Below are 16,912 nucleotides of genomic sequence, written 5' to 3' on the forward strand. Positions count from 1 at the left end.
ACAAGCGTCCCTTTTCAAGGTCGGCCAGAAGTAGCCTTGATGGAGAACCTTGTGTGCTAGAGCCGTTCCTCGAGAGTGATTTTCGCAGATTCTCTCATGGATCTCACTGAGTATGTATGTGGCTTCTTCGCCTCCCACGCATCGGAGAAGTGGCAAAGCGAAGCCTCTCTTGTAAAGACTATTTTCTTTCAGGACAAAGTGTGCAGCCCTTTTTCTTAACTTTCGCGCCTCGCTTTTAGAGGTAGGCAGGGATTGATCTTTTAGATAGGTGATGATAGGCTGCATCTATAATGGGGTGCCTTCTATCCATAGTACCTCTTCACCTCCGGAAGTGGAGGGCTTTGACAAGTGCTCAATAGGGACAACCTTTAGTGGCTCTGAATCCTTGCTGCTGGCCAGTTTTGAAAGGGCGTCTGCATGTGTATTTTCTAGGTGGGGGACTTGAGTCAGTTCGAACCTTTCAAAATGAGGAACCAGGTCCAGAACCAACTTCAAGTATGCAACCATGCTACTATCCTTGGCCGCGAAGTTCCCATTGACTAGATTCACTATAAGTTGAGAATCGCTGCTCGCCAGGAGCCTTCTGACCTGCATCTCTTTAGCAAGTTTAAGACATGCTAGAAGGGCCTCGTATTCAGGGACGTTGTTCGAGGCTTTGAAGCCAAACCTTACTGCGCAGTTTAGCTTGTGGCCTTCCGAGCTTTCCAAGACGATCCCTGCCCCGAAGCCAGTCTCTCCTGAGGACCCACCAACGAAAAGTTTCCCTGTGGGGGGCTTGACTGGTTCCATTGTAGCTTCCATTTCTGGGGTTTTGGCAAACTCAACCATAAAATCTGCAAGGGCCTAGCCCTTGATGGCATGTCGAGATCGAAACAATAAATCGAACTCACTGAGCTCGATTGCCCATTTTAGCAGGCGTCCTGATGCGTCTGTTTTTTGCATCACCTGCTTTAATGGGAAATTGGTAAGAACTTCGATTGAGTGGGCCTAGAAGTATGGCCTTAGTTTTGTTGAGGCAGTGATAAAGGTGAGTGTCATTTTCTCCATGTCTGGCTAGCGTGTTTCAGTTGGGAGAAGTGCTTTGCTGATGTAGTACACTGGCAGCTGGCGCTCACTTTCTTCTCTGACTAGGACGGCACTGACCGTCACGTCTGAAATCGCTAAGTATAGCAGTAGTGATTCATCCGGTTGAGGTTTCGACAGGAGGGGTGCCTCTCCGAGGTGCTTTTTCAGCGCCTGGAAGGCTTCCTCACATTCAGAAGTCCACCGAAACTTCTTTCCTTACTTAAGCACATTGAAGAAAGATAAACTTTTATCTGTGGCTCTGGAGATGAAGCAACCAAGTACGGCTATCCGACCATTGAGGCTTTGGACCTCCTTTGGTTTCTGAGGTGACCTCATCTCTTGCAAGGTCCTTATTTTCACTGGATTTGCTTCAATTCCCCCTTGATTAACAATATATCCCAAGAACTGACCCGATGCCACTCCGAAGGTGCATTTGAGGGGATTCAACTTCATCTTATACTTTCTAAGTATCTGAAAAGTTTGGTCGAGGTGACTTACGTGTTCGGCTGCCCGGAGGCTTATGACTAACATGTCGTCCACGTAGACCTCCATGGTTTTGCCAATGAGTTCGGCAAACATCATGTTGACGAGCCTCTGATATGTAGCTTCCGCATTCTTCAATCCGAAGGGCATGACTTTGTAGCAGTACATACCTCTGTCCGTAATAAATGACGTAGCTTCCTCATCAGGTCGGAACATGGGTATTTGGTTGTACCTTGAGTATGCATCCATGAAGCTTAGCAGTTCGTGTCCAGTAGTGGAATCCACAAGTTAGTCTATCCTTGGAAGTGGGAAGCTGTCTTTAGGGCACACCTTGTTCAAGTTTGTGAAGTCTACGCATACCCTCCACTTTTCGCTGGGTTTTTTCACCAGGACCGGGTTGAATATCCACTTCGGGTAGATGGCTTCTCTTATGAAATCACTGCGGGTAAGTTTGTTCACTTCGTCTTTCAGTGCCTCGTACCTCTCCGGATTGAGGGCACGTTTCTTCTGTCGATGGGGGGCATAAGAGGGGTTGATGTTAAGATTATGGCAACTGATCCTTGGATCTATTCCCACCATTTCTTCATGCTTCCAAGTGAAGACATCCAAGTTCTTTTTCAGGAAACTTATCATCTCTTCTTTTACTTCGGGGGACAGTGCCTTCCCTATACGCAAGACCTATCTGGGGTCTTCTGGGTTGGAGGAGAAAGTTTCCAGTTCTTCCATTGGGGTTGCATTTAGTTCAGGGTCAATTATTCGGGGATCTAACTCATCAAGAGGGTGCCCTTGTTCAGGGGCCTCTTCCATGTCGACGTCTTCCTCTTGCTCAAAGGTATGCCTTTGTTCAGGGGCATCGAGCATTTCCACGTCTGTATTTGTTTCAGTGAGAACCTCCGTTAGAATTACATTAACAGTTCGGGGCTCCGACTTTCGTAGCGAGTTTAAGTAGCATGCCCTGGAGCCCATCTGAGACCGTTGCAATCCCATGTTCAGTTGGGAATTTCATACACAAGTAGTGGATGGACATGACGGCCCAAAGATCTTTCAAAGTGGGTCTGTCAAATACTCCATGATAGACCGATCTATGGTCTACCACCAAGAATTCCATGAAGTGTTGGGCCACTAGGGGTGCCGAACCCATCTCGATGGGCAGAGTGATCCGCCCTCGTGTGACGATGTTATCCCCAGTAAATCCGAATAGTGGTCGGTCATGGGGATCAACCCATGTTCAATCTGCATTTTGTCAAAGGTGAAGCCGAACAATATGTTCACCGAACTTCCATTGTCGACGAGCATGCGTTTCAGTTCGTTTCTAGCCACTATGGTTCTTACAACCAGCGCATCACAATGGGGGTGGTGAACCCCCTTTGCATCTTCCTGGGAGAAGGTGATTGGGGTCATCCTATCGGCTGCTTGAGACTCGTTGACAATGTAGGTAATCATTGATGGGTCCTTTGCTTCCCTCGTGTAATTTCTTTGGGCGTTCCTGGTGTTGTCACCAATGTGAGGTCCCCCAATGATTGTGTCGATTTCCCTGATAACTTGGCTCCCAGAGAATGGGGCCTGATCTCTCTGTGTAGACTGACCTCGGTCCCTGGATTCTCTTCTCCGAGGTGATTGCCCTCTATGCCCTCTCTTCTCCTTGTTCAGGGAGGCAGATCTGCGAGGATATTCGCTCCTGCTAGAAGGGTATGGGTTGCTCCGATCAGGGCGTCGATTAGTGTCTCGGCACTCACTAGTGTCATGCTCATAGAGTTGGTGGAATGTGCAAAACCTTGCCCTTTCCAAGGGCCTGCTTGACCTTTTCTTCTTCTTCTTCTTACTATCAGCTCTTCCTGATGGTCCCGCTTCGGTAGGAGCATTCTCATATGCCAACACCTACACTGCATTCAATGTGGCGAAAGCCAGAGCCTGTCCGGAGGTGTGAACTATGGTATGACCTGCTTGAATCCATTGTTGAGTAACAAGGTGTGCTGCGGGTCCTCGACCTACCTGCCTCTGAGGCGGTGGGAGTCCTTGCGCGGCACGATTTTGGTGATCAATCATTTTTTCACTCACGATTTCAACTCTCATCATTTCCACAAGTTCCTCATAGGTGGAAGGATTCTTGCTACGCACGTCCCTCCAGAACAAAGTGTTCATGTTGAGGCCGCCTTTCAGGGTTAGAAGGCTTCTCTGTCAGTGACATGTTCGCAGTATGTGATTTCGTCCGTAAACCTATATAGATAGTTTTTCAGCGTCTCTCCAGGGGCTTACGTCATGTCTTGCAGGCGTTGCACTGAGGCCTCTCATTCTCTTCACGAGAGGTTCTGATTCAAGAATGCCTTCTTCAAATCGGGCCAACTTCTAATGCTTAGGGAAGGAAGCCTGCTGTACCAAATTTCGACGGCTCCACCTAGTGTTAAATGGAAAGCTCTGCATTTCAAAGCAGGCGAGGCTCCCCTGAGATTTATTTGTGTCATATACTTGGTGAGGTGCTTCTCCGAGTCCCCCTTTCCTTCATACTTGGGGATATTAGGGAGCATGAAATTTGCTGGCATTGGGAAGTTTCGGATCTCCCTTAAGTAAGAAAGGGAGGTTTTTCATCATCATCGTTGATCTCATAAGACCGACAGGGCCCATCTGACCCTTCATCATCTTGAATGTTTTGGGGAGAAGGAGATGCTTTTCCTTGACTTCCCCAATCGACTAGGTTCCTCCTGTCCCTCCTATTTCTAGGAGGAGGAGGAGCCTATTTTTATTCTTAATCTGGTCGAACTGATCTTCTCACTGGGCAGACCCTATTGCTAGGATCCTCCCCTATCCGGTCGAAGACGATTACCGACCTCTATTCCTCATATTCTTGAGGGAAATTGTCCCCCAAGTCTGGTTCTGATAGCTGGTTCCCTTGCACATAAGATGTGGATTCGGCGCCCACTTCTCTTTCGAGGGGGCGTTCTCTGTGCTGACTGGTATGGCCTCGGGAACGAGACACTGGGGCTTCCTACACTGGGCAAGATCCTTGGGGCATTTGATAACCATGTGACCTTGGGCTTGCATGAGGAGTTCACGCATCGCCATATTCTGAGCTGCGATGTCTCTCATGCCCGCAGCTATTTGAGCCATTCCTTCGGTGAGCATGATTGTTCTTCCACCTCGGCAACGCCGGTGATGGGGTCTCTGATGAGTAACATTGTTATGGAGCACCTCCTCTTCAGAGGCCTCTCTCATAGGGTTGTCGTCTTCATGGCTATAACTCATCCTATCTCCTTTTTGAAGAGTGGTGAGGACTTGGATTATAACTCGACTTTGTTCTTTTTCAAGAACATGTCCTTTTCAGGGTTAGTCGCTAGTTTTTCGGTGATCTCTCCGATGGAGAATGCAGAACTTTGAACGGGAAATGTTTCTCATAAACGGCGCCAATCTGTTGACCTCGATAATTGGACCTTCCACGTGGTCAACCGAGAGCTACTCCACGTATTCCTCCCTACGCACAATCAACACACGGTCAGATGCACACGGTTGGGACCAGCGGGGGTGGCGACGACCGTATATACTCCGACGGTCAAGTTAGGTTCGGGTGGTCGAAACAGTACCCAGGGGTTGTACAAAATAATAAAGGGGAGGAGAAAAATATATATATGCTTATTATGGAGTGCTATCTAGTAAGAGTTTTATTACCTTTACACCTTGCCGACCCTTGGGTATTTATAGGTGGGATGAACCGTTAAATGTAGGGCACATGTATACATCTGACGGTATGAGGTGTCTGCTCATAGGCATCAATCAGCCGCGTCTGTAGAGTGGGCGGGTAATTGTTTCTCCCGAGTTGAGTTGATATAAAGTTGATAAGTCACATCAACTAGCCTCATGGAGACGTCAAATCAATTTAAACTTTAGGGGCAGAAAGGATCTTGGCAAAGATCTCTTTCTGAAATTAGCGACGTATCTTCTAACAAAGGTTCCCGGAGTGCACTTCGCCTCGACATCATGGGCGAAGGCGCTTCGATCAGTTCGGCAGAATTGTCTGTGGTCCGCAGTGTGATAGCAGGTTGTTAACATTGGAGAGATCACTTCGGAACCACTTCGAGTGGGTGTCTAGCAGATCTGAGTGCCTTGTGATGGATATTCCGAGGTGGTTCAGATAGGGGCATAACAATACATGTAATTGAAAAATTTATAAAAATTGTAGAGCATATGAAATGCGTAGTTGATAATAAATTTGAGGGAAAAAGGAGTTTTAAAAATGGATCAAATATGAGCTCAGCGAGGATAAAAGATTTTCCTCGTAATTGATGGTCATGTCGCCATCTCGATGATCGGATGTGACATAGAGATGAAATTGAAAATAAAATTGAGATAACTTGAATAAAATCTTAGTAACTACGAACAAAATTTATAGGCCAAAATTGATTGAAAGGAAATATTACGAGAAAGGTGCTAAGATTCTAGTTCTGGTTAATCAAATTAGTACTGAATAATGCTACACAAACAGGGTTGTCACAAACCCTGTGGCAGGGCTGAGGTGGTGAAAATTTAAATTTCGAGGCCCCTGTTTGAACAGTAAAATTCATTAGTTTCTAAGTTGCAGCCATTTTGGCGGCAGTAAGTAGCTGTAGACCCTTTTCCTGGCGAACTTGGCCTTGCAGTCACAAGTCAATAAAGCAAGGACGAAGTCACCATCTCGTGAATCATGGTGGCCACCCCGTACTGACTTTAATGAATTTTATTTTATTTGTTTGACATTTATTGGGAGATCGTTCGAACGACCATCCACTCGTCTAAATCTACTCTAGTTCACTTAAATTTCTTTATCCACCACGACAATCAAGTGTATATTAAGCCCATATTTGACTCTCTTTAAGCTAAAATATTTTATTTCTCATATTCATTTTTAATCATACATTTAATTCATAAAATAAAATATTCTACACATAAACCTCAATTTTCCTCTACTTTTAACCACACATTTTCCAAAAAATTATTATTCAAAATAGCATTTTCTCTTTATAAATATAATGACCATCAAACAGAAGCTAAGTTGTATGCGATCATGCTATAGTATTTACACCTTGATTATGTCCAATATACTTCAAGATAAACTCATTGTACTAAACTTTTGTCACGGTCAAAATAAATCGTGTATAGCCGACTAGAGTGCTGTTTTTCCCCTAAACTTAAATCGCTTTAAAGAAATTCCCATTTGTCCTCTTGTAAGACTAATTTCATATTTTTTTAGATAATAGATTTATGACTAATAATAATGTTACTTTCCCCATAGAGTTGAAATAGAACTGCCAACTAGCTGATACCAATTGGAAGAAAATGACAACTGACCCCCTTAATTGAGTATCATTCTTTATTATGTCATCCTATGAAAGTTGAGATTCCTGGTCTTTCTATTTTTAATAAATATTTGACATTTGACATGTCTACTCAGGTTAATAAATAAGACGAGATCATTATAAAAATACTAGGTTGACATACTCATATTAACTAAAAAGATTTCATTCGTAAATGTATGAAAATGGGACTTTGCTCCCTGTCCATCTAGGGGGTTGAATTGACGCCCCCTATTGGCCGCTTGTTTGGACAGGGCCATACATCTCTAACCATGAAAATATAGCGCAAACGGAAACAATTATGTTTTCACCAAGACTAGGCCATAAAAGATGGTGTATTAACGTCTTGACCAAAATGTCATTCTACAAATCATAGAGTTGATTACACACGATCATTTGATGGATCACTGAACTTGATGGTAAAATTTGGATCAACATATTCTCACACCTAATTATAATTTTCACCTTTTAAACTTTCTGGGTTCGATGCTCAAACTTGAAGTAAAAGAGGGAAAAAAATTATTTGAGGAGAAAATATTTGAATTGCATGATTTTCTCTTCGAACGAGGGGTATTTAAAGATTTTCCTTCGACCTTTTTAGGATAGTTCGATCATTTTAGAAAAAAGACAGGGCCATTTATTGGCTAGTTTATAACTAATTCTGTTAATAATAACATGATTTCTTTACTGGACTACACTGTGTGTACAGAAGGAAGCCCTCTAGAATACATACAAACATGTGGGGCCCAATTTTTTTGACAATATTTAATTTACATAGATTCACCTTTAATGTGAGTATCTGTATGACTTCAGTACACATATTTTCTGTACAATTGGTTTTTTCATTCTTTACTTGCCCATGTGTATCCAATCTGGATGAGTGAAAGGTTCGCTCCGAGATTCACAAATTTTTTCTACTTTTATTTTCCTGACATATGACTTCATTCTTCGCGAGATGTGGGTGGGAGAGATTCGTCCTTGTCTTTTTACTATTTTGAATGAAAGGTTAATTATATGAATCGTCACTGAACTTTGCCCTACGTTACTATTTAGTCATTGAACTTAAAAATTTAATTCAATGGTCACTGAACTTCGCTAAATGTTACTACTTCATAACCGAATTTTAAAATGTATTTCAATGGCCATCGAACTTTGCACCACGTTATCCATCCGTCACTCAAATGGAAAAATCCGTTAAATCCAAAAACGGCGTCAACTTCAGTGACGGATGGGTAATACGGTGTAAAGTCCGGTGACCATTGAGATACATTTTAAAGTTCGGTTATGAAGTAGTAACACTTGACGAAGTTCAGTGACCATTGAATTACGTTTTTGAGTTCAGTGACTAAGTAGTAACATAGGGCAAAGTTTTGACCATTAAGATATATTTTAAAATTAAATTATTAAGCCCTTGTTTGAGTCCAATTCTTTTTTTAAAAAAAAATACATTATTAAATAGTGATTTGACATTATTCAATCACACATTTTTCAATAAAATAATATTACATGCAAATTCAAATTTTTTTTTTATTTTTTAACTACACATTTCCCATCAATATACTATTTAAAAATTCATTTTCCTCAAATTGGGGATCAAACAAGGGCTAAACTTCTCAAATCGACCTCTATGAAAGAAGAAATCAAAGAAAATGAAGGGAAAAAAGAGGAAACAGAAAATCATAGACGTATAAATTAAATAAAAATAGAATTGTGCTAATATTCATCCATCGTGATGAAAAAGTACGTTTGATCAACTGATATCAGTTCACCATATCTCAAACTCCGCATAAATAGATTGAAAAAGAGAAACAATTGGAATACTAAATGAAATTGACAAAGAAAAATTAAATAAAAGTACAAAAATGTTCGAACAGTGCCAATGTAACTGAGATCAATTTGATTTTTCAATTATGTTACTACTTAGTCACTGAACTTAAAAACGTAACTCAATGGTTACTGAACTTCGCCAAGTATTACTACTTCATAACCGAACTTTAAAATGTATCTCAATGGTCACTGAACCTTGCACCGTGTTACTCATCCGTCACTCAAGTTGACGCCGTTTATTGGACTTAACCAATTTTTCTATTTGAGTGACGGATGGGTAACATGGTGCAAAGTTCGATGACCATTGAGATACATTTTAAAGTTCGATTATGAAGTAGTAACACTTGACGAATTTCAGTAAACATTAAATTACGTTTTTTAGGTCGGTGACTAAGGGCAAAGTTCAGTGACCATTCATATAATTAACCCTTTGAATGAACCCCAGTAGAAATTATATAAACAATTATGTAATAAAAGCAAACGATAGGGACGTGCCAATTACCCATTTGGAATCTTCAAAACGTCAAAAACTCCACTGTCGCCAGATTCAGCCAGATTCTTCTTGCTTCTATTTCTCCCTTCCACCCTATAGAAGTCAGTGGAATATGGCTTCTGAATTAAGTACTGGCAAGAACAAGTTGCTCTATTCTGATTTGTTCAAAGGCCAACGAAATATGGCCTCAACTCCAAGCGCTGAAACTCTTTTTGGTTCAAAAGGGAACTCTTCTTTGTCCGGTTTGAGTTCACCATTTGGTTCTGAGCTTGACTCAACCGAAACTTCTGGAAGCGAGGATGAGGACTTCTTTGCCGAGTTGGCTCGTCAAATGGCTGAGCTTATGCTTCAGGAAGATGAATATAACTCATTTTCCAACTGCGGTTCTGATGAATCTAACGTATGTTTCAACTTTTTTCCATCTTATTTATCGGAAAATTTTTCTGACTAATTATTGGGTTTGTTATCAGTTGAAAAATCAAGCTACAGTTGGAAAACAAGGCCGTGCTGCATGCGGAAGAAGAGTGAGGGGGAGCGAGTCACCTCAACGGAAACAGTTTTATCAAACAAAGCAGCGGTGGAACTGGGAAAATGGGCATTATTATGGGTCGGGTATGAGGGCTGTATTTCTGGGTGGATCCGGATCAAGTAACGGGTCTGGTGGTACTGGTGTTTTCTTGCCTCGTGGATCCAGCGTCTCAGCTGGGCACAACAAGAGATCAGGTAATTTCTTAATGTTCAATATGGTCCCTCAACTGTTTGGAAAGTGACACTTTGGCCCTAAAAATGGTAATTTCTCGTACTGAACTAGAAGGAAATANTGTAATATATCAATGTGGAAAAAAAATTAAAAAATATGAAGTCATCTTCCCATTTCTTAGTTGATTCGATTTAAATATAATTGGTATCCTTTCTATCTCAACAGTCGGCCCATCCCAACTTATCTATTACAAATATCAAGTTATGAATTCGAAATTACTAGGTAATGAAGAGTGTCAATTATGAATGATAGATTGATAGTGATTGTGTGGATGCAGATTTACATGGAAATGAATCTTCGCATATTGATAGAGAAGTACAATTGATCAAAGACCTATTGACGACCAACAAGAACGAGAACGAGGAAATGCAACTACCGCAAGAATGGACTTATTGACTCGATCGAGATTCCCCTCATTGTAGAACTGCTCGGCCCACCCACCCTTGATCATCAATTATGTATATAGATTTTAAGTCAGTATTAATACCTGTAGTCTATAATTAAAATATGAAATTATTGATAACATCAATAAAAATTTAAGAATAGTTATGTTTGTCAAAGAGTGGAATCTTAAAAATTATAATATATAGCCCCCGTTTGTTTATCATTTTTGTTAGAATGAAAATGAAAAATATAGTCGTTATGAGTTTCGCATAAGAGATAAAAATTCAAATTTGATAGCTTGATATAATAAATAACGATCATATTTTTTATTTTAACGAGGAAGAAATGAGATCGAGCCTGCACTATTTAGCGATTAAAAAAAGTCAAAATAGTTAGTACACGGCTATAAGCTTTGAATGTGACATTTGACGAGATGTTTTCTGTAATTGTAGGCTTCTAGAGGATAAGGATATTTTTGTTTTTCTTAATCACTTACTCACCATTTTACTCCATTTCAGTATATTTGTATTTATAAATATTATTAAGCCCCTATTCAATAGGGATATAGATCAAACTTTAGGCCTTGTTTGTGGTCCTTTAATTTCAAAAATTATAGTATGAAATAGTGATTAATGTTGAAATATATGATTAAATTTTTTTTTATTTATGTGTAATATTATTTTAATGAAGAATGTGTTGTTAAAAATGAGTACTGTAAAAAAAATAATGTGATAGAATGAATGACAAACAAAAGCTTAATAAATTTTGATAAAAGTGAATAACATACGTAATTGAGAATTGTGAATCTCATAAAATATATAATTAAAATTAATTAATTTTAATTTTAGATTTAAATTTTGGCCCCTACCTGGGAGTGATTATTTTCTGGGGATCAATTGCCAATTTTGCCTCCCATTCATTTCCTGTAAATTATTCACATGCAATAACAAAAGGTGTAGAATGGACTTCTGATTTTGAAAACAGTGATGATAGGTGTATAGGGTAAGAGTTTACAGGACCCTTACCAACACCTCACATGAGAGGTGGGAGTACGAGGGTAGGTTAATTTTTTAATATTATTTATTTATATGGGATTCATATCTTTGTGAGAGTTTGTACACGTTCTATAAAAAAAAAAAATTTCGGTACACCATTCATTTTTCTTTTGAAAAATCCGTTACTTTATGAATATTTGCACAACAGCAGCAGCTTTTTCTTTTTGCGAGTGGGGCTGCTGAGTTGACAGAAAATTTGATTTTTTCCAAACTAGTGCGTCCAGACACGCGCTTGATTATAATCGTCAAATGTAAGGTAAACCGTAAATGTTTTCAAAGTTACAATTTTTTTTATTTTTTATAATTCCTTATTCTTTAACATTATTTTGCTCCTTATATTTAGATGGGAGTATTGCTTTAAATTAATTTGTCTCATAGTTATCTGTAACCATGTTAAATTGAAAAAGTTGCACGGTAGCATTCAAAGTAAGTCTGAACCAATAGGTAAAAAATTGCAAAATTATTCAAAACTTGAGCAAGGTTCAATCAAGTTAAAGTATAATAGATGCTCTTCGACAGCCCAAAACCGTGCAGTGAACTTCAACATGTTCCATGGTATTCCCGTGTTCTTTTTCTTTCTATAAATTTCAAGATTTTGTGTTTATAACATTATTAGATGACAAATTTACCTAAAAAACGACGTAACTGTGGATTGAGATTTTTAAGTTTAATAACGAGGCTAAGGACAAATAATCGAGTAAATTAAAACTAACAATTTACAAAAAATTAAGTCAGTTGACACAATTGGGTTTTCCTAAAGGTTTAATGACCAAAAATGAAATTAATCCACTTTTTCGCTCATTCTTCTTTATCTAGACCTAGAGGGAAAAAAAATATTCATTGAAGATGCTAATAATAATTAGATTATTATTAAGTTGATGCTTCAGAATTGGCGGATTTTTTAAAAATATTCAGTCAAATTATCCTGTCAATTAATGCGCAACACGTGTCTCAAGAAATGGAGAAAAATGCTAAGCTTGAGCCCCTCTCGTGAGAGTAGTGTACATTGGATGATTGAAGTGTCAATCCCGACGTAAATATAGCAAAACTAAGAAATGAATTTTGACATTTTCACTTTTACCTTTACCATGGGAGACGGAGAGTTCATTTTCAATTTTTCATCATTTCAACTGCTGGTATGTTAGGACTTAGGAGTTGTTCAATCAGGTACAAGAAAATTGATTGATGAGATGGGAGCCAAGAAGTCAAAATTTCCATAGTGCTCTGCCAACTAATGTTAAATTATTCGATAATGGTCCCCATGCATTATTGAGATGGCACCAAGGTCGTGCTATATGTACACGGGCGTAGAAACGCTTTGTACAAATATGAAATTTCCACCAAATATGGATAGTTCAACGTGTTGAGATTCTTTTTTTTTTTTTTTTAATCATAAAATAAGTTAACACTCTCTTTAACTGAAAGGCTAAATATGCAAATTATGATGGAATGAATTTTTGGATTTTTTTTTAAAATTCGAAATGAGGAAATAAATATAATCCTAATTAAAATTTACTTGGAATAAAAACATTTCGTGAGGGGCATTTTTCTTATTTATCGTGGAAAATATACTTCCAAGTTAATTTTTGTTCTTGTCAGGGATGGAAATTATTTTTTTCTGTAACTAGAGTTATTTTATTTTACTCATTTTTAAAACTATATGAAATATAGTTACGAGTTCAATTCCCCTTACAAAAACTTTCTAGGTCGAGCTTGTCGCACCGGGTTTGTTTAATGCGATTTACTTGGTTGGCGTGATTTGCAGATTATTGCGTCAATCCGAAAGTTTATTCAATGCGCACCCGAAGGGTAGTGACTGCGGGTTCCTCCGTTATAAAATAAAATAAAATAAAATAAAAAGAAACTATATGAAATATGTTCCAAAATTTGTTATTAAAGTCAACATTTCCAACCATCCAACGAAACTCTTAACTAAAATTATATTACATAACATACTTCAAATATCATATTACCACATTACTATAAGATTTCAACTATAGAGAGAGAATCCCATAAAAAGACATATTAGACGGTTATATATTTGTTTCACACTATGGTGAAAATAATGCATCTTTCATTGGTGTGGATTTAAATTTTAGAAATCTTTTGACATTTTGAAAGAAACGTCAAATGTTATTCAAATTTCAATAAAATGTGACGTTGTCGAGTTATCCTGAGCATGACTAAGCCTTTAGGAGGCATCGCTATACAACAATTTTGCAGCTGACAATCAAATAAAGGATTAAGCCAATATTCAAACAATTTTGAATTTAATAGTTGAAGGCAATTGAATGTGAAATAATAAGAAGAAAGAAACTACACTCCTGCACTATTTCAAAAATTTCATATCACTGAGAAAGCAACTTATGTTATAAGCAGTAAAAACTTTCACTAAAAGTAGGGGGACGAGGATAACACATTAATGCCGTCGATCGATCCCCTTCTTTGTTCTTAACAATCGTATTTGAAAATTAAAGAGTTGAAACATTATTAATAGAGAATTAAAAATGGTCTGAGTAGAAAGTATATATTCTCAATCCAGGGATATTTCTAATCTATCGAAGATTTACCAAATGTCAATTGTTTAGTATTTCAAGTACCTTCATCGGGGATAAACAAGGGCAATCCAATTTGATCCTATCAGAACACAATATCGCATCTCGTAATCATTAATCAACATTAAAAGGTGTTTCAAGTCGCGATGTGGGAGGGCATCATAGAATTAAATATTCATTCTCAACAAAACTCTAAAAAATACATACTGTTGACACATAAAAATTCAGTCCAAATCGAACGGTTCAAGGAATGAAGCCCAATTGGAGGATCCCCAAATCATATAGCCCAAAGAACGAAGCTCAATCGGACAATTCAGAATGAATGCCCAAATAGGGAAACCCATAAACGCGGTAACACCATAGCCCAAGCTTGCAAATCGTAAAATTTCTTGTTCATGAAGTGCCATGCAGTCGCCCAGAACTGCTACTCTATTCTCGTCCAAATATTCGAGTCGCCCAAAATCTTAGCAAACATGAAGTGTTGTGGTTATTAAGAAGCGCTGTTATCAAAAGCAGTTATTAAGCAGCCCTATCACGTTCCACGATTCAAGGAATTCAATCGAAAACGGTTGAACGACAAAGAGTAATGACACCACTTAAAAAAAGCAGTTCCATGACAAGTTGGTCATTACAAGAAAAGTGAGCAGTTATAGAACGATTAAGTAGTTTTTAGGCGGTTGATCACAAAGAGATCATCCAGGGAGTATAAAAGGAAGAAAAGACATAGAGCAAAAAGACCCGAATAAAAAAACTCTCGAATAGAGAACTTGTAATTTTAAATTTCTTAGTTTAGATTTAAACACTTCTTTCAGTAACTCGTGTGCTTGCGCCCCTTGGAGGCATTCTGTTTTTACTTTCCGATTGTAAAGATATCGCCAATAAAGAACACCCTTTTTTGGGACTTTATCTCAAGAGATTTGTCTTTTACACAATCGTCTGATCCCCTTTTAATTGTTAGCGACGAACCCGCGCGAAACAATTTGGCACGCCCAGTGGGACAGTGGTGTTTGGTGTTGAAAATACAAAAAGTGAAACAATATGCTTTAGAGATCCGATAAGGAAGCAGCAAGTCAGGGAGGAATCCAATCTGTGATCGAGCGATATGAGGAGCAGCATGCCTCTCCACGAATAGATGGACAGAATCAGAGCAATAACAGTCGTTATGAACCAATGACAGAGTTGAGTCCTCGAACTATGCGTGCACTACTTGGAGAACTCACACAAGATGTCGTTGAATAGGTAAATCTTTGAAATATTCATAATATGGAAAGATTTACCCAAAATGGGAATGCACATTATGACAACATGGCCAAACAACTAAACACTTTGAACGAAATAATAAATAAGTTAGTAGGCCAAATATGTCAACCGGTTATGCCTCTTGCAAACCACTTTCAAAGTAGGACAATTGTGGGACATAATCCCTCAGTCCTAAATCCGAATCAAGGGATAGAACCACTTTCTGGTCCCTCTACTTCAAACCAAGGGATGGTGCAGTGCCAAATCAGAACAATGGTAGTGGTGCGCCTAACTTGGGGGTAATCCAAATGTAAGAGATAATGCCCTAAACAATGGATAGAATACCCCATGTGTTAATGAGGGAATAGATGTTCAGGCATTAATGGCCCTAATCATAGTAACTTTGTTGCCAATCAAGGACCAAACATCAGGCCTCATGCAAATCAACCGGTTAACTAACCTGTAGGAATTCCATATGACCCCAACGTCATGTTGAAGAATCAGATTATGGAAATCGTACAGGATCAGATGGCTTTTGAGGTATGTCCTGTCATTAGGCCGACTTATACAAAGCCATATCCTAATTGGGTAGATCAAGCATATCCATGGCCTAGAGGGTATAAAGTGCCAGAATTCTTACTGTTTACTGGTTTAGGAGAGGTGTCTACTCTAGAACACATAGGGCGATTCACATTACAAAGTGGTGATATAACTGATTACCATAAAATGAGGTTTTTCCCTAATTCATTAACAAGAGTAACTTTCTCCTGGTTCATCAACTTGCCAGCGAACTCTGTTCAAACATAGCAACAATTGGAACAATTATTCCACGCTCAGTTTTATAAAACTGAGTCTGTAGTCACTTTGGCTGATTTGGCGAATCTACGTCAAATGCCAAACGAATGGGCAAAAAGTTTTCTCTTAAGGTTCAAGACAGCAAGAAACAAGTGTTTTGTACCTCTGCCCGAAAAAGAATTTGTCAAAATCGCTCAGGGCTGTTTGAGCTTTGATTTAAAAAAGAAATTCTAAGATAAGGAATTTCCTGACCTTTTCCAGTTGAGTGCAAATGTGATTAGGTATGAACGACTGATAAGAGAAGAAGAGCAGATGAAAAATTCTAGTAAAGGGATTTGTTACAAAGACCCAAATTTTGACGTTCATACCTTCAGCGACGAGTCATACGATCAGGCCAAAATGTGTTTGGCCGAATTGGTCAAAGGAGATACGTATACTTGTCCTATAATGGCTAAGCCTAAACCATCGGGCAAAGATGAGCTCATGAAAGATGGAAACATAAAGGCTAGAACGTTCTCGTTCGATGTAACCAAAGCTGACCTTATATTTGATAAATTATATAGGGATAAGCAGATAAAGTTGAGTGATAAGCATAAATTGCCAAACCCTGAACAAATTAAGGGTAAAAAATATTGTAAGTTGCATAATGCATGGTCACATTTGACTAAAAATTGCTTGGTTTTTCGCCATGTATTGCAGGATATCATTGAATCAAGACGAATTACGTTCGACGATAAGAAGAAGATGGCAGTGGATGAAAATCCTTTTCCATAGCCACTTAGAGTGAACATGGTGATGTCTGGTTTCAAAAACAAGTTGCCAAAATTCAAGTTGGTCATAGATGATGGAGAAGAGTACCCTAGACCACATCCCAGTATCTTTGAACGAATCAAGGGGAAAGAACCAAAAAAGGATGAAGACGTCCTGTATGCAAG

At 38.9% G+C, this 16,912-nt stretch overlaps 2 protein-coding genes across 2 annotated transcripts; one reads left to right on the forward strand and one right to left on the reverse strand.

Moving 5' to 3' along the window:
- Window positions 1-285: 285 nt before the first annotated feature.
- On the reverse strand, window positions 286-789 carry LOC111374726 (uncharacterized protein Mb2253c-like). The gene is made up of 2 exons (XM_022997454.1): window positions 491-789; window positions 286-457 (listed from the first exon to the last, which is right to left on the reverse strand). The coding sequence occupies exons 1-2, from the start codon at window positions 787-789 to the stop codon at window positions 286-288; spliced, it is 471 nt and encodes a 156-aa protein (XP_022853222.1).
- Window positions 790-9,095: 8,306 nt separating this feature from the next.
- On the forward strand, window positions 9,096-10,494 carry LOC111374740. The gene is made up of 3 exons (XM_022997476.1): window positions 9,096-9,589; window positions 9,660-9,912; window positions 10,227-10,494. Exons 1-3 carry the CDS (start codon window positions 9,131-9,133, stop codon window positions 10,343-10,345), a joined length of 831 nt encoding a protein of 276 aa, XP_022853244.1. The 5' UTR covers window positions 9,096-9,130; the 3' UTR covers window positions 10,346-10,494.
- The last annotated feature ends 6,418 nt before the right edge of the window (window positions 10,495-16,912 follow it).

The sequence above is a fragment of the Olea europaea genome, unplaced genomic scaffold, assembly GCF_002742605.1.
Source record: "Olea europaea var. sylvestris unplaced genomic scaffold, O_europaea_v1 scaffold1280, whole genome shotgun sequence".
Lineage (NCBI taxonomy): Eukaryota > Viridiplantae > Streptophyta > Magnoliopsida > Lamiales > Oleaceae > Olea > Olea europaea.